Source organism: Euprymna scolopes, chromosome 2, assembly GCF_053919585.1.
Source record: "Euprymna scolopes isolate OS-2025 chromosome 2, ASM5391958v1, whole genome shotgun sequence".
In the NCBI taxonomy this organism is placed as follows: Eukaryota; Metazoa; Mollusca; class Cephalopoda; order Sepiida; family Sepiolidae; genus Euprymna; species Euprymna scolopes.
The window spans coordinates 137,196,029-137,214,160 of record NC_136483.1 but is presented as its reverse complement, the minus strand read 5'-3'; the positions used below and the strand labels follow the sequence as shown (position 1 = coordinate 137,214,160).

General features: G+C 32.4%; 1 protein-coding gene across 10 annotated transcripts in view; it reads left to right on the top strand.

The window, feature by feature from the left end:
• LOC145296204 (transcription factor GATA-3-like) overlaps nucleotides 1-13,360 on the top strand; it is a 189,144-nt gene extending 175,784 nt beyond the window's left edge. For all 10 annotated transcript variants that reach the window (XM_080142419.1, XM_080142413.1, XM_080142435.1 and 7 more), the window contains 2 exons: nucleotides 1,169-1,294; nucleotides 12,759-13,360. In XM_080142419.1, the coding sequence (XP_079998545.1) occupies nucleotides 1,169-1,294; nucleotides 12,759-13,214 (582 nt within the window). In that variant the 3' untranslated portion in view covers nucleotides 13,215-13,360. The remainder of the gene's footprint in view (nucleotides 1-1,168; nucleotides 1,295-12,758) is intronic.
• Nucleotides 13,361-18,132: the final 4,772 nt, after the last annotated feature.

Below are 18,132 nucleotides of genomic sequence, written 5' to 3'. Positions count from 1 at the left end.
TTTGTGTTATTTAAAAAGAAATAATTTGTGTTATTTAAAAAGAAATAATTTGTGTTATTTAAAAAGAAATAATTTGTGTTATTTAAAAAGAAATAATTTGTGTTATTTAAAAAGAAATAATTTGTGTTATTTAAAAAGAAATAATTTGTGTTATTTAAAAAGAAATAATTTGTGTTATTTAAAAAGAAATAATTTGTGTTATTTAAAAAGAAATAATTTGTGTTATTTAAAAAGAAATAATTTGTGTTATTTAAAAAGAAATAATTTGTGTTGTTTAAAAAGAAATAATTTGTGTTGTTTAAAAAGAAATAATTTGTGTTTTTAAAAAGAAATAATTTGTGTTTTTAAAAAGAAATAATTTGTGTTGTTTAAAAAGAAATAATTTGTGTTGTTTAAAAAGAAATAATTTGTGTTTAAAAAGTAATAATTTGTGTTGTTTAAAAAGAAATAATTTGTGTTATTTAAAAAGAAATAATTTGTGTTGTTTAAAAAGAAATAATTTGTGTTATTTAAAAAGAAATAATTTGTGTTATTTAAAAAGAAATAATTTGTGTTATTTAAAAAGAAATAATTTGTGTTATTTAAAAAGAAATAATTTGTGTGATTTAAAAAGAAATAATTTGTGTGATTTTAAAAGAAATAATTTGTGTTATTTAAAAAGAAAATAATTTGTGTTATTTAAAAAGAAATAATTTAGGTTATTTAAAAATATTAGGTTTTGTTTTTTAAAATATTAGGTTTTGTTTTTTTAAATATTTGCTTTCGTTATTTAAAAATATTGTTTTATAAAGTATTTTTCGTTCTTTAAATAAAACAAATTCTTAGATTTGTTTTCATTATTTAAAAATATTAAAATGTTTTGTTATAAAGAAAAAAATCGGAATTGAAAAAACTTTAAATAATTGTTATTTTTATTTATATTATTTTTCATTTCTTTATTAGAAAAGGAATACGTTTTCCCTACTCTTTTATATATATTTTTTATTTATTTTGCTTTTGTATTTTTTTTTATTTCTGTATTTATTTTATCTATTTATTCTGTTATTTGTATTTATTTTATTTTTAGTTTGTATATTTCTCATATTTTGTTATTTTTTTTTTCAAATAGTTCGCATTTCGATTACCAAAAGATTAATTCATTTTTTATTTTATTTAAAAAAAAATCCAGTCTGCAGCCAGAAGAGCGGGAACCAGTTGTGCGAACTGTGGTACAACTACAACCACGTTATGGAGACGGAATCAAAATGGCGATCCTGTATGCAATGCGTGCGGACTCTATTTCAAACTTCACAACGTAAGTAAAAAAAAAAAAAATCCCGCCTGAAATTGTGGGTGTGACGTGATATCCTGATTAATTTCCCTTTTTTTCTTTTTTTTTTGTTCTCTTTTCTCTTTTCTTTTTTTTGTTCTCTTTTCTCTTTTCTTTTTTTTGTTGTCTTTTCTCTTTTCTTTTTTGTTCTCTTTTCTCTTTTCTTTTTTTGTTCTCTTTTCTCTTTTCTTTTTTTGTTCTCTTTTCTCTTTTCTTTTTTTGTTCTCTTTTCTCTTTTCTTTTTTTGTTGTCTTTTCTCTTTTCTTTTTTTGTTCTCTTTTCTCTTTTCTTTTTTTGTTCTCTTTTCTCTTTTCTTTTTTTGTTCTCTTTTCTCTTTTCTTTTTTTGTTCTCTTTTCTCTTTTCTTTTTTTTGTTGTCTTTTCTCTTTTCTTTTTTGTTCTCTTTTCTCTTTTCTTTTTTTGTTCTCTTTTCTCTTTTCTTTTGTTCTCTTTTCTCTTTTCTTTTTTTGTTCTCTTTTCTCTTTTCTTTTTTTGTTCTCTTTTCTCTTTTTTTTTTTGTTCTCTTTTCTCTTTTCTATTTTTTTGTTCTTTTTTCTCTTTTCTTTTTTTGTTCTGTTTTCTCTTTTCTTTTTTTTGTTCTCTTTTCTTTTTTTTTGTTCTCTTTTCTCTTTTCTTTTTTTGTTCTCTTTTCTCTTTTCTTTTTTTGTTCTCTTTTCTCTTTTCTTTTTTTGTTCTCTTTTCTTTTTTTGTTCTCTTTTCTTTTTTTGTTCTCTTTTCTCTTTTCTTTTTTTGTTCTCTTTTCTCTTTTCTTTTTTTGTTCTCTTTTCTCTTTTCTTTTTTTGTTCTCTTTTCTCTTTTCTTTTTTTGTTCTCTTTTCTCTTTTCTTTTTTTTGTTCTCTTTTCTATTTTTTTGTTCTCTTTTCTCTTTTCTATTTTTTTGTTCTCTTTTCTCTTTTTTTGTTTTCTTTTCTCTTTTTTTTATCTTTTTTCTTTTCTTTTTTTCTTTTTTTTCTTTTCTTTTTTTCTTTGTCTTTTTTTTTTTTTAAACGAAATGATGGACGTAGATTAATGCATAGTATATATTTGTTGCCCCTGCTGATTTCTTGGATATTTATAATTTTTCCACGGTTCGACCAACATGATCCTCTCCACGACCTCCGAATCTTTTTCTTCGGACAATCTTCATCATCAATTCTAGGATTCGACTATTGTGGCGTCAATCAGAGCGCACGAAGATTTTTCTGGCGTAATCAACCGTAACTTTCTAGTGTAACTGGTGAGAAACGAGCAAAAAAAATCCACAACGATTTTGTAGTATACTAAATAGGTGAGTCGGGATCTCTCACACACACACACACACACACACACACACACACTAATGCATGCATTAGTGTTGGGACGATTAATCAAAATCTAGTTTCTGGACTAATCAGAACATTTGCGAATAGCTGAATCTAAAAAAATTGTGCCTCTTTTTCCGATGCCCAAAACAATTCTTTTTACTGTCTTTCGTATTTCGTTTTGTTTAAAGCAAAATCTCTCATTGTTGCTAGTAATCATAAAATAATACATATTTATTGATTTTAAAATATCACTAAAACTGAAATCGGTAGATCCTCCCCCATGAATGCATTTTTACGTTTAGGAAAATATCTGCACATTAAACAATTTTTTTTTACTGCAAGCGGAGGACAAAATTATAACTCCATAGTTAAATATGTAAGGATTTATGAAGAACCGAAATTGGAAATTATATATGGAATGGGTGATTGTATGGGAATTGAGAAAGATATTGGAATGGTCCTAACACTAATATATATATATATATATATATATATATATATATATGAAAGCGTACTATTTAAAAAAAAACGTCAAGCAAATATCAAGTCTTATGCTTGCACAGGTGGAACTTGTTTTGTTGTTGCGTCACGCGGAACGCCTACATGAATATTTCACTTTCTTTTCCGTTTTTTTTTTTGTCGTTTGTTCCTTCCTGCTTGTCGCTTACGTTCATTTTATGACGTCATTCATCATCTTCATATGTGGCGTTTTGCAAATGACTTGCCCTGCTGGAACAATCCTTCATTTTGTTTTCAAGGTACTTCCCTTATGACGACATCGCTAGCACCCAAACCGAATAAGTCGTTAGAATAAAAAAAAAACTTATGTTATACATCGGACGCATGCGCGTAAAATGATGAAAGTATTCCGTTTTTACTCGGACTTCCGGGATTTCAGATTTCCGCATTAAGCATATTAAAATCGAAGGCTTCAATTCGAAAGAGAAAAGAAGCTGACGAAAGATTAGTCTTGAAGATTAAAAAGCCTTTCACAGTCCAGTAAAATAACGCTTCACCAATTAGCACAAAAGATGGAAAAGTAAATACTGAAAGCAACGCTGAAAACTATAAGACGTTGTATTAGCTGAAGAAGTTTAAAGTCAAACATGTGTAGTATATGAATTAAAGTTGCATATAATTTAATAAATGAATTTAAAAAAAATGCTTTATTCTGAATCGTTTAAAACTGTGATTTCAACATGCGTCATATTTCAAATGATATTCATTTTCAGATTTTGATATATACACATAGATTTGTTTCTGATTTTTTAAAACGAAAATATGATTAACTTCACCTTGAATATCTTGTTTCTTAGAAAATCAACCATATTTTTATTTGGATGTAAACAAATAATTTATTTTTTAAAACAATAAATAAATAAAAAGTATATATATATATAACAAACTAAATATACATACATGACAAAACAACATATATATATATATGACAAAACAATTTATATATACATATATATATATATGACAAAACAATTTATATATATATATATATATATGACAAAACAATTTATATATACATATATATATCTATGACAAAACAATTTATATATATATACATATATATATGTATATATGACAAAACAATTTATATATATATATGACAAAACAATTTATATATATATATATGACAGAACTATATATATATATGCCTGAGTACATGTAGGTATATGTATGTGTCTGTTGCTGTATGTGTACATACAATTATACGTTCGTACCTCTTTCGCACACGCACACACATATACGCATATATATATAGTTACATATATATATAATGATGTCGACATTTCCGTCACTATTAATGCAAGTCAAATGTAATAACGCTTGTCAGAGTTGGTTAGTTTGAATTCTGCTTATTGTGCGGACGGCTAGAATTGTATGCTGAAACTCTGCGTATCGATGCTTGTCAGGATCCATTTATCGGAATAATAGACATCTTTGAATTCATCACTCGTGACGGTGAACTTGAAACATATGACCTTCGCCCCGCCGACCACCAAGCGCACTCGAATACTTTGTTATATAGATCGACCGAGAGAACTATGAAGATGGTTATGTTGTGGGACTAAAGAGTTTCCATTTATATGCCATGTTGGTAAAGTTAAATAGAAGTTCGTTCTTGTGTATGGGATATCCTCAATAAAGGACACTCTTGGATAGGCCAACAATATAAAGAAGTTCTTCATTCGATGTTTTTGTCCTCTCATTGAAGATACGACAGAAACTACATATGGAATAAGTACTAAAAAAAAGGTTTATTCGTTTGATTTTATTTAACCCTATCACATTTTCCATAGGGATGCGTACAGTTTTCGTAAAACACACTTATTAGTATACTTTACTTAGAACTCGAACTTAAATCCTTCCGAGTAGTGGAGAGGCGGACTTTCTTTTTTTCAAAGGAATCCTCACTCATTAAGGCCTGCAGACAACTCGGGGATAAGCGTTAATGTGTGTACAGTAGTCCATTGGAAAATGTCGTAGTAATCGTTAGTAGTGGGAATTGGATAAATTGGATTATTTAAGGGGGATGGCTCATCAAGAAGTTGTTTACGTTGGACTTGAAGACGATCATACTGTAGTCAGTGTGAAAGCAGAAAAAACGGAAAAGAGTTCCACAGGCGTGCAGTTCTAAGAAAGAAGCTTTCTTCATTCAATTTTCAAAATCTTAGCTCCTGGCTATGATACCTAATTGTTTCCGGTGGTGGCGCTCGAATTCATACAAGGTCAGTTAAAGTTTTGAAAAGCCAGATGAATTGCGATCTGACCTAAACAAATCGCCTGAAGGGGACCCCATTAACATTCCCCGGTATAGACGCCCCGGGTGATTCGCATCCTCTTCACAGAAGGAAGATAAAGTCCGAAAGGGCGGACAGCCTATGCTGATTGTCGAGAACGTATCCTTAACTTGTACAAATAATGCCTACTCAAGCTGCTGTGTTAGCTTGAGAGGGAGGTGAAGTAATCTCTTAGTTGCTATAATTTTCTGATCCACCCCGACCCTGAACGGAAATGCCTACCAATGACCCATGTTATTAATAAGGGCGACGTAACGCAGGCATTCGCATGCAAGTCAGGAAACTATCACCATATAAGAAGTGGGTTTGAATTATAAAGGCATCCTTTCCAGTCGCGTTCTCTTTAATAAAGTTCATTTTATTTAATGAATATGGTTGATCGATTCGACAGAAATATCTTGGTTCAGCTTGTATGACGTGTTTGTGTCCTTATGCCTACTAGCATGTTTCCTTGCTTATCCACTATTCGATAAACTAACTTTTCTTTTGTTCAGAAATTTTAATTTCAAATTTACTTATATATACTAGCTTGAGTGCCTGTCATTGCCCGGATGTTTGGAGGTGTGTGTTGATCAAAAGAAAAAAAAAAGTGGTAGTAGGCACACAGGCTCGAACCTGTAACGCGAAGGCGGAAAAGAAAGTGAGTGAAAATCTGACGTCTTACCGCTACTCCATGACGCAATCGGAAGTATGAAACGTTAAAATTAGGCAAAGTCAATCCAACCGATACGATGACTTGCAAAAATGGCTCGCAAAATATCGACTCCTCCTTGTTGAGGGTGAGACAATTAATGTTTTTGGCCAATTTTTCGATATTTTGCATCCGAAGGGTTGAGCTTCAAAATGATACCAATCTCGTGAAAATCCGTTGCGTCTATCGAAAGCTTTAGGCATACATACATACATACATACATACATGCATTAAACAGACAGGTGAGATTGAAATTATAGATAATTTGATTCATCTAACGTATTTCAACTATAAAAAGCCGATCAACATTCATTACCGCTTATGCAGAAAGTAAAATGAAATCTTCATTATTGGCCGTGTATCTACTTTTCACAAGAAAGTCTCAACTACGTATCTTAATTCGCCTACATTTTCTTTCTTTTTATATTTATCTTTCTGACACGAAACTCACTGCCTACAAACACGCGTTTTAAGTAGTAATGAAAGTGCCATGTTTTTCACGAACCATCTGCGCGCGTTCGGGGATGGATTATTAATTCTAGGTTTTGCTCCTTGCCAGCGAAACTACATTTTTAGACCGATGAAGGAATGAGACAAGTAGAAACATGTTATTCTGATTAACTTCTGATGATGATGATGATAATAATAAGTTTAAGATACGAAATGAGTCACGTTGTTTCAGTTTGAGAGTAAAATATGTATATGACATAACGTAAGCTGTTTCGCAATTTTTGAGATAGGGATGGATAATTGTCATTATTCTGACTGGTGTTCTCATCTGGGATTTTATTCTTGCAACGTTTACGCAAATATTATAACCCCTGATCTTATTCAGATGCGTCTTATCCAATTCGGGCATCTTTATGCCGAACTTAAGAATTCGTACGGAATTTTTAACGAGAGCAAGCTACTCCTTGTGCAAGCATTTAAAACGGAGCATTCTCCGCAAGTTTTACCAAAATAACTCTGTAGTTAAATATTTAGAGATTTATAAAGAATCTGAATCCGGAATTTTGTAAAGAATCGATAATTGTATCGGAATCGGAAAAAAATATTGGTATCGTCCTATCACTAGTTAACAGGACCCTTTATGCTACCTTTAACGAAATCAAACAGTATAAATAAAATCAATAATATTGCCGATGAAACCAGTGATAATCTTTTCAAAGGCTTAACGTAATACAATTTTAGTCTGTGACGTTAATTCTAACATCACAGAATTTAAAATTGTTAACGTCTTTCCTGGGACGTTCTCTCGGCGCCAAACTACAAAGCGTTTGTTGCTGCTAAAGTGTTGTGGCGACACATATTGTTAACATGCATAGAAATGTCTGTCTTTTCCCGCGTCTCATGCGGTGGCAGACACGGAGACTCTATGGCGGTCAGGGTTGAGAAAAATCTGCTAATAGTTGTTTGGGATGGCTGAACAAGTATCGATCTGTCATCTCGGCTTTGTTATCGGACAGTTATACCCAACAAGATGGACCCGCGGAATTTAGGCGCTGTAATGGTTTCCCTTTCATCTCGATCGAAGTTATCATTTTGTTTTTCTTCATCGCCGACTTATTAATATTATATTTGCTTGTCACTGGGAAGAGGGATTAAGTAAATATTTCTCATCGGTATTTTATTTTTATTTTATTATTTATTAGAAAATACGTTAAGAAAAGAACGTTTTCCTGCTTTCCGGCTGACTACAATATGGTTGTGTTCAAGTCTAAAGTAAATAAGTTCTTGATGAGCCGTTCCATATAAGTTATTAAATTTACCAAATTTTCATTACTAATGATTACTATATTGACAAATTTCTACTGTACACTCTTTAACCCTTATCCTTGAGTGGCCTCTGGGCCTTGATAATGTGGTGATACCTTTGTAAAAAAAAAAAAAAAAAAAAAAAAAAAGAACCACATATTGACCCACTAAAATTAAAATTTGAAAACAAAACTAAAAACGTTTAGCAACATTAAATATTAAATTGTATAACCCTCAAGATTTTGCGTGCGCGCGCACACATACACACATATTAGTGATGGGACGATTGCAATATTTTCCCCAATTCTGATAGAATTACCGATTTCGTACTAAATTCTTGATTGCGATACAATTACCGATTCCGATTCTTGATAAATCTCTAAATATTTAACTATATAATTGTATTTTTCTCGATTACCGTAAAAACACATGTTAAATATGCAGATATTTTCCCAAACGTAAAAAAATATACTTGTGGGGATCAAACTACTTTAGTTTCACTGGTAGTTTAAAATCGATAAATATTATTTTATGATTATTGCTAGCATTAGAAGATTTAGCTTTAAACCAAATTTAAAACACACACACACACACACACACACACACAAAACAAAAAAAAAACAGACAAAAGAATCGTTTTGGCGGAAGTAAAAAAAAAAAAAGTCGTTGATAAAACGATTTAAGAGTAAATTGATAAATTAGTGATTAAAAATAAAGAAAAAAAAACTATCAAAATAAACCTCGAAACGTCTTTCGACTGATACATTATCAAGAAAAACATCGGCGAATAAGATTAAAAACGAACATATTAGTATTTATCGTTTAATATTTATTTTTTCAAGCGTGGGGTGGGGAAATGAAAAGAAAATGTCGCCAATATCAGAGTATTAAAAAAAAACAAAAAAAAAACAAAACAAAACAGGCATAATATCGGTAGAATGTAAGCAGATAATTCACATATATATTTATACACACAAATTCATACAAGTATATAAAAAATATGCATACACATTGGAGCTCTTTATATAGCTCTAATTTGTGGTAGAGCGCCTTTTGTCTACAGAGCGAGGGTTTACGCATCGTAACACACAAGGGCTCCAAAATATTCAGTAAGTGTTTTGAGCGAGCCCCATGTACAATACGAAAGCAACTGTCCGAATAGGCATCTCCACATAATTTATTGTCGAGCAGATGCTGAGCGATCGTCGACTCGTGGATCGGTGAATGCCCGGATGTGTTAAGTAAACGTCTGGGCGTATTCTTTAAACCCCTGGATGTGTTCGTCGATATATTTTTGTTGGACATGCAATGCACGACTTCCGAATTCGTGCAGGTACATGCTGGTCCAGTCTAACCCCCAAGCGTTGAAGAGTTCGATCCACATAGTCAGCATCGCATTGACATAACTAAACTTTTGTCCAGTGAAAACCACACGGGGTTGCACCACATAGTTATAGCGGTACACCACATATCTAATTCTACCAGAGAAACCTTTACTGATGGAACCAATAAAGGGAAGATTTAAATAAACCGGAAATTTAGGTGGCCCAAAGAAAATGTCAGTATTCTATTACGCAAGTTTTCTGTGAATAAACTTGGAAATGATATCCTCGGGGCAACTATTCTTAATGAGTATATCGGTTATCTTTTTTAGTTCAGCTTCTAATTTGTTGGCCGTGCAAATCATAAGAGCACGGTAAACTAAAATTTTAATCAAGCTCGGTCGAAAGGGTCTAGTAACCCGAGTGAATAAAACATATTCCTAGAAACAAAATTATAGGAGTAAACATACTGCCCATTAATCGTCGTTCATTTTCCGTTTTTCTCCGTTTGTTTTTTCTCTTTCTACATGACGCTGATGATTTGTATTGGTTTTTAGTCAACCACAGAAGATTGTCCCTATACAATGAAACCGCTGGTTTGTCTTTGGAATATGTATGTATAGATTTTAAATAATAATAATAATAATAATAATAATAATAATAATAATAATAATAATAATAATAATAATAATAATAATAATAATATATGCGTGCGTGTGTGTGTGTGTGTATGAATTCGAAATACACACTAACACTAACATTTACATAATCCCAGAATTCCTCCAGACTTAAGGGCGAAAGCACTAACACTAACATTTCATAATCCCAGAATTCCTCCAGACTTACGGGCGAAGGCACACCCCAAATAGAGTAGAAAAGGAGATGTTTACGATTGCAAAAGAAGTATACCCCGAAAAAAAAATGACATACTGTTTCAACACATTACGTTGGTAAATAAATAATTGAAAATTATTGGATGCATTTGAATGCTTCGTATCCAAAGCTGTTTTCTGCAAAACTGCATCGTCACTTACTAAAATCATTCAACCTTTTAGACATTACGCACGGTGCCTTAAGCAAACTACAAAGTGTGTGTGGTGTGTGTGTGTGTGTGTGTGTAAGTAGTATCTTGACAAATTTCAGAAGTTTGACCTAAATAATATATTCGCTGATGAATTTAAGTTTTTGCTTATGACTAAACAATTATCATTTGTTTTCGTTATACTCTGTTATTGGCAATATAATAACGTACTTTACTCCAATTTTTCTAAGATAACTAAAGTAAAATAGAACAAATACAACGTGTGTTTTCAAGTTGAATTGTTTTCTTTTAATTAAAGAATATCATAGGAGTCCTCTTCCTCACAACCAAAATGTTATTTTTTGTTTCGTCATAAAGTTTTAGAAAATGTACAAACACGTGACACTTAAAAACCAGAACGAGCTTACTGCATCTCGGGCAGCAAAAGGCTCTTACGGCTCGTGTATATAAATACTAATATATATATATTTTCCATTCCCCTTTTCCCCGTGTATGCTCATACCTTCACTACACCGATGAAGACTGAAGGATCGGTTGGAAATTATGGACCTGTAAAAAAAGTTTAATTTTTTTTTTCATAATATTATTTTGCATTCCTGCACGTCACCAATTGAAAACGAATAAAGAAAAGTTATAAGCTTTTATACGTTTCGTATTCTTTTTTATACATTTCCATCCACACACACATATATATATACACTAGTATGTATGTATGTATGTATGTATATATATATATATATATATATATATATATATATATATATATATATATATACACACTAGTATGTATGTATATATATATTTTTTTTTTGAAAATAATTTCTGACGAGGACGCATCAGACCGTCTGAAACGTACGTAAAAGATTTCAATGACTTAAAAACATTATTACAATGATCCAAACATAATTCTCAATGAAAAACCAAGACACGGAATAATAAAATAATGTTAAAAAATACACATTGTTGGTGACTACTCCCTTATTTAAATATATATATATATATATATATATATATATATATATATATATATATATATACACTAGTATGTGTGTATCTAATAAAACTTATGAAATGTCGGGATGTTTATATAGTGACTCCAGTATGTCTGCCTTGCTGGTGGAGCAAAAACGTGATATTGCACGAGCATTAAGAGTAAACGGGATTTGATCCTCTTTCTCCGCGAAACACGCCTGAACGCACGCCTAGCATGTCATAAGTCCTGCCTGCGCCTACTCGCCGGTTAGTCGGGATATTACGCTGAGCTTCTTTGTTATTGGCTACGAGTGAACGAACGACTACATGGTTTTTAAACACGATAATTCGTGAGCGGATTTTGATTTGTGACTACGAACATACGGAAATCGAAGCAGCGTGCAATTTACATAATTAAGCCACTAATAGTTCTATCAGTCATTTTTTTTTCACAAGCACTTGCACGTGTACATGACTGGTTTAATAGATACTATCGCAGACCATGGAATTTAATAAAACAAATTCGATTCCTAACCGATTTGTCAGCTTCATTGTTGCAAAAACACCATTGATAAAATGTATGGTATAGCAATTCACGTATAGTTAATTCATAAATGCGAGTTTCGCGCTTTTTAGATTGCGCCTTTTTTTTTTAATCTGAAAAAGGCGGCTTTCCGCTGAAATTGCTAGACTCTCTCATAGATGCGAGTTTCTAGAAAATCGAATTCTCGTTTTTTACTAAAAATAAAGCTGGCTTTTGCCAAATCGCTAGGGCTTTATCTCCTTATTTTTTCGTCGATATTTGTCTAAATTTTTTTTCTCCTTTTTTTTCATCCGTTTTTTTTTTTATCGCGTTATCCTGTTATTTTCCCTGTTCTCTCTCTTCCTCTTCCACTCTGCATCTTGTCTTGTTTTCAGTTTTACTTCATGACATTTCTGTCTGAAAGCTGAAACCGTCAATTTTACTGTGAATGCTAAGACTTCAAACGAGTCGTGAAGAGTGTAAATGGCTCCTTATATATATATATATATATATATATATATATATATATATATATATATATATATATATATATATATCTTCGGCATTAAATGACCACATAGGTTGATATGCGGTAAAATCAATCAATCTCATATCATAATTTCGTATAATATACGACATAATCACGTTGACATACCGGCTCTCATCAGATCATCGGAGTTAAGCAGCGTTAGGCCTGGTTAGTAACAGATGGGTAACCATTTGGGAATTCTAGGCGCTGTATGTGCTCTCCGCTTATCTCGGCATTTGTTTCTAGTCGTCATCTACATACATTTCACTTGCCACGAGTATATAACAATGTTGACTCAGGAGAGGTGTGGTTGGACATTGCACATCTACTACCACAAAAATTTCACGCGCAGGCACCCTTTCGTGAGTATCTGTAGTCTGTCAAAGACTGAAGGAGCCCCTCCAACAATCAATATTTTTTTTACCATTATAGACTTACCTTCAATTTCGAATATAGTTAACTATAATAAAACATTTCTTTTTTCTTTTCAATTTTCCAGGTGAATCGACCCCTCACAATGAAGAAAGACGGAATCCAAACAAGGAATCGGAAAATGTCTACGAAGAGCAAGAAAAATAAGAAGGGGATGACTTCGATGAGCGACCTGCTAAAACCACTGGACAAGCCGTTCCCAGGCTCCGTGTATGCACCGATGCACGCCCCCATGGCGACCTATATGACTAGTGGTGGCTCTCTGGGAGGCTCGTTCTCCTCCCAAGTCGGAAGTCACATGCAAGCGTCTTCCGGTCTGTCTGGTAGCCTGTCTGGTGGCTTTACCAATTCCTTCAATCCGTCACTCGCCTCGCAATTCACGTCGTCATTTCCCAGCATACCAAGTATACCCAGCATCAGTTCGTCGTCAGGTCTCACTTTATCCTCCTCATCAGGCATGGTTGGAATGAGTTCCGGCCTCAACCTCTCTACCACGACCAATATGGTCGGTGCAATGGCATAAAACCAAAAAAAAAAAAAAAAGGAGAAAAAAGAAATAACTAAATGTCGACGATAATAATTAAACGAATACAAATTTTTAAGATTCCTAGAACTTTGAAAAGATATAAAATACAATAACGTTTTTAAAAAATAAAGCCAGAAACCAGTTTTCTTTTTCATTGTTCTTATATGGATAAATCTCTTCATTTACGTTGATATTTATATTTCGACGACGTTTCGGCTGATGTGGTCCCCGGTCTTCTTCAGGACTATGTACGCATAAAACAGTAATAAACGTTTAACTCATCAATTTGATAGTACGTAAGCAATATAAACACACCTAAATGATCAATGTGACTGAACAAGGCCAGAGAACGTATCGGCCGAAACGTAGAACTATAAATATCAAGATTGATGATGAGGACACAAGTCCGAAGATAAATGTAAATAACTCCTCATCCATCTCACAAAACAAAAAAAAAAACAATTTTTTTCCTCAAATTTTGTTTTTATTGGCGAGAATTAAATAATTTCTCCCTCCCAGATTTAATTCCTGATTGACCCCTGCCATGCTAGATTGATTGGAGGCACTCCGTCTCCACACACACATATTCATACCCCCCCCCCCCAAAAAAAAAGAAAAAAGGAATAGCGGTGATGTAGGATTCAGAATGGAACTTGAAAAAAGCGGCAATTGTTTATGATGAATAAAAAATAAACATGAACTATCTATTTTTTTTTTAATCTATTATCAGAGTAAAATACTTGTGCGTATAGGAACATTGCCATACGCACACAAACATATATACATGTAAACACAAAAAAATAATGAGTACAAACACCTCCACAAAAGGAAACACATCTAGAAAACAAAGCAAACCTACAAAATAAATATTACAAAGTCGCTACACTAAACATGCTAATGTTTCAGATAATTGATCAGTTATGAAAACCAGTGATACACAAACTTTGCTAGGTTGCCTGACGAGGACTTTTAGTCCTTACCGGCCAACTTTCCGAAACATTAGCATGTTCAGTGTAACGACTATGTAATATTTGTCTATATAAACAAAATATATTTTACTCTGTTTATTAAGCAATCTTAATAACCTCTTTAATTCACGAGTTTTCCTTTAACCTGGTGTAATATATATATATGACTACTCCGTTTAATCACATGAATTAATATACGAAAGTATAATTTATGCTTAACTTTATTATATATATATATATATATATATATATACATACATAATAATAAGTGTATATATATATATATGTATATATATATATATATAAGTATATTTGAAATCGGTATATTTAGGTAGCATTTTTTCATTCAAGCAAACATTATTAAATGCAACGGAGACACTTTGCTTTATTATTCTTTTCTTTTTTTTGTATCAATAAATATTAATAAATATTTACGAACCTCTTGATTTTAATACTCGAATTTTTATTCGACCTATATTTTTAATTGACTTTTCATCGACTCTCTATATTTTAACTTATCATTACCTAACGCCGTTTACTGTATATTTTAATTTTCGTTTTTAATTCTCATTTTCGCACCTGAAGATGATTCCTGGACGAATCGAAAGCACTCGTGACAGCAACAACTATGTAACTTTTATTAATATTTTTTTTATTTTGATGCAAAAAAGATTATACGGAAAATCGAAAAATTAAAAAAAGAATCATCAAGCAAAGTGTCTCCGTTGCATTTAATAATATTTGCTTGCGTGTATATATATATATATATATATATATATATATGACAAAGTTAGGTTTGTTTTGTTTCTGTCCGTAGTAATAAAAATGAAGAGCTCAATAATTTTGATAAATAGAAAGGTACTCTATATAGTAATAGCCTTAGTTCTACATTAGTGAGATTGCCACCACCTGTATCAAGTTATATATATATATATATATATATATATATATATATATATATATATATGATGTCAGTATATCAAACATGTGTAGTGTCATACCTACTCTATGCCTTTGAAACATGGACTTTGTACCGGTCACATATAGAATTGCTCGAGAGGTTTCATCAGCACTGTCCTAGACACATTTTTGGTTTAAAGAAGGACGGCTTTGTCTCTGATATATATGTCTTAAATAAGGCCAAAACAACAAGTATTGCTAACATTATTAAGAACCAGATGCGTTCGGCGGGCCATCATGACTATCGACTCCCAAAAATTTGTTCCATAGTGAGCTCCTTCTTGAAAAAGACCCTACACAAGCCTAAAAAACACTTTCGTGGCAGAATCAAGAAGTGTTTGGTGAGCTTCTATGTTCCTGTTGACAGTTGGGAGTCCCTAGCGTCTGATCGCAAGCAGTTGATGATGCAGGGACGCAGAACACTTTTAAACAGCCAAGATAGACCGAGCGAAGCTCAAGAGAGCATGTAGAAAACGTCAAACGTTGCCGCCACATCATGGAGATCTTTGGATCTGTGAGGCGTTTGATCAAGCTCTGTTGTATCAGGCAGGTCTTGTTAATCACATGAAAGCGCACGATAATACAGGTTCCTTTGCTGTTAGTTTCTTCCAAACCAATGAAGTCTTCAGTGTCATGTCTGAAAAGTCCTCTTCAGCAACATGGGCTTTCAGTGGCTGAGAGAGTGGCACTCGTCTGACAAGACGTCGCAATCATATAAATATATATATATATATATATATATATATATATATATATATCCGCTGTTTTAAGAAGCACGTTTCCTAATAGTTGAACACTGTGAATGAAAAGTCGGGTAGTTGGCCTATGTGCGTATCGCTCGATCACTGTGAATCAATATTTGATAACGTTTGTCTTTATATGTGTTTAAATTCACTTGATTCCCGTTGCGGTCGACGATGGCCTTGCTGTTAGGCTTATTGCAAATGGAGACAGAGATGGCTTCGTTGCAGGGTTTGAATCCTACGACCAGCGACAATCGTTTCTGCCTGCACAGATGATTCCGGAAGGACAAAAAGCTAGTGTCTGTAGGTATTAAAAGTAAAATACAGTCTTAAGAGTGACAGTGTTAGCTACTAGAAAAATAACTAACTTTTTAAGTATCACGTTCACCTTAGATTTGAAAAAAAAATACATATAACTTCAATAAAAATACATGCACACACGTCTCCTTCCAGCCTCGAAAAACAATGGATACCTTCTGTAATACTATAGAGTTACGCCATCTCCAATTTCACTTCTAAACCGTTAGTGGAAAGGAGAAGTTCAGACTGATTTGAAGCATTGCCAGGCCCAGCAGAGAAAAACTGCTCTTATGTCGGTGTTTTTACTCATCCTGGACTAGTTGCACTAAATCAAGGTTAAGGTGTCTGATGAAGCCTATTATTTAATTCATTGTTCGAGTGTGGGAATCTGGTTTCATGTCTTTTCTAAGGATATTAGATATTTTCCAGCAAATGCTTTCAACAAAATGGTCTACTATTGATAAAAATGAAGTCCACCACCCCAAACAAACGAGAACAACATTAATAATAGCTGTCAACCGAATTTAAATAGGCAATGACAACGATTTGAATATGATGGAGGTTAAAACAAACAAACATTACCACAAACAAACAAAGTCAACTAATTGAACATTGCAAAGATAGCAACAAGAAAAATAATTGTCGCTAAACATTCTATTCCTACAAAAAAAAAAAAAAAAAAACTTCAGGGTAATGACGACGAGGTGTTGATGACGGATTTTTGAAGCAGTTGCAAGGTAAAAAACACTCATCTTTCTCCCCCCACTCCCTCATGAAGGAATATAAATAATTCCTCACGATCAAAAATGCAGACGTTTGACTCCAAAAATAAAAGAAATAAAAAACGATAAAAAGCAGATAATTATCGCACAGACTTGTGTAAAAGTCCAACGACGCTTTTTTCCCCCAAAATATTAAAATACGATTGATGTTATTAGATTTATAAACGAACCAGTTCTTGTGTATATTGAGATCTGTCTGGTTGAAGGACAATGGAGCAACGTACTCTCTCTTGAACCAATTTATTTATATACAGTGCGAGTCAAGTAGTCGGACAGTCAAATTATTTTTTTAAATTTAAATAATAAAACCCATTGCTATTTGGGTAATACATTATTACATGTACATTAAAACTTGATACTTTAAATATACATCAAACGAAAGCTTTGTAGAGCCAATTAGAGTAAGCGCTCAAAATGCTGACCGTATCTTTTGATGCGGTGAAAAAATCACATAACTCAGCGCAAGTTTGTTGACTTCTGTAGAAGAATTCATTATCCTTGCATTAAGTTCCTGAATATTTACCGAATTTTCAGCATAGGTTTTTTCCATCATATTTCAAAGTACAAAAAAAAGTCAAATGCTGTAAGATAAGGTGAGTAAGGTGGATGATACATTTCTTTAGAAAGTGCTCATGGAGCCAGTCGAGTATGTAAATTTGATAACGCATTCCCTAAATACACAAAGGAAAAAAAAACATTATTTGAATGTTATGACTGCCCGGTTGCTTCTGACTTATTCTGTAGGTGTAAATATATAAGGCGAACCAAAAGTAAGTGGAAGTAAATGTAACTGACTAAATCTAGCTGTAATTTTCACTATAGAATTACGCAAGTTCAATTGAACCCATTGTCTACTTTTGATTTACCTGTGTACGTAAGTCATCATAAACATAAGTAATATAATGGAGTACATAAAAAAATATGGAATAAAAACACCGATTAGAAAGAGAGAGGAAGAAGTTTCACCATTTTTGTGTGATTGGAATAGAAATAAGAAAAGACTTTGGCGGGAATACTGTCCGCCATTTTGTTTTGTATTATAGCCATTTTTTTTTTGTAAGTCAGAAACGAACTCAAGCAAATAAGACAAAACTGGTTTGATTGTCCTGTAAAAAATTAATCAAAAGCAGAAAGCAAAAGTGAATATGCAAAAAAGAAGAAA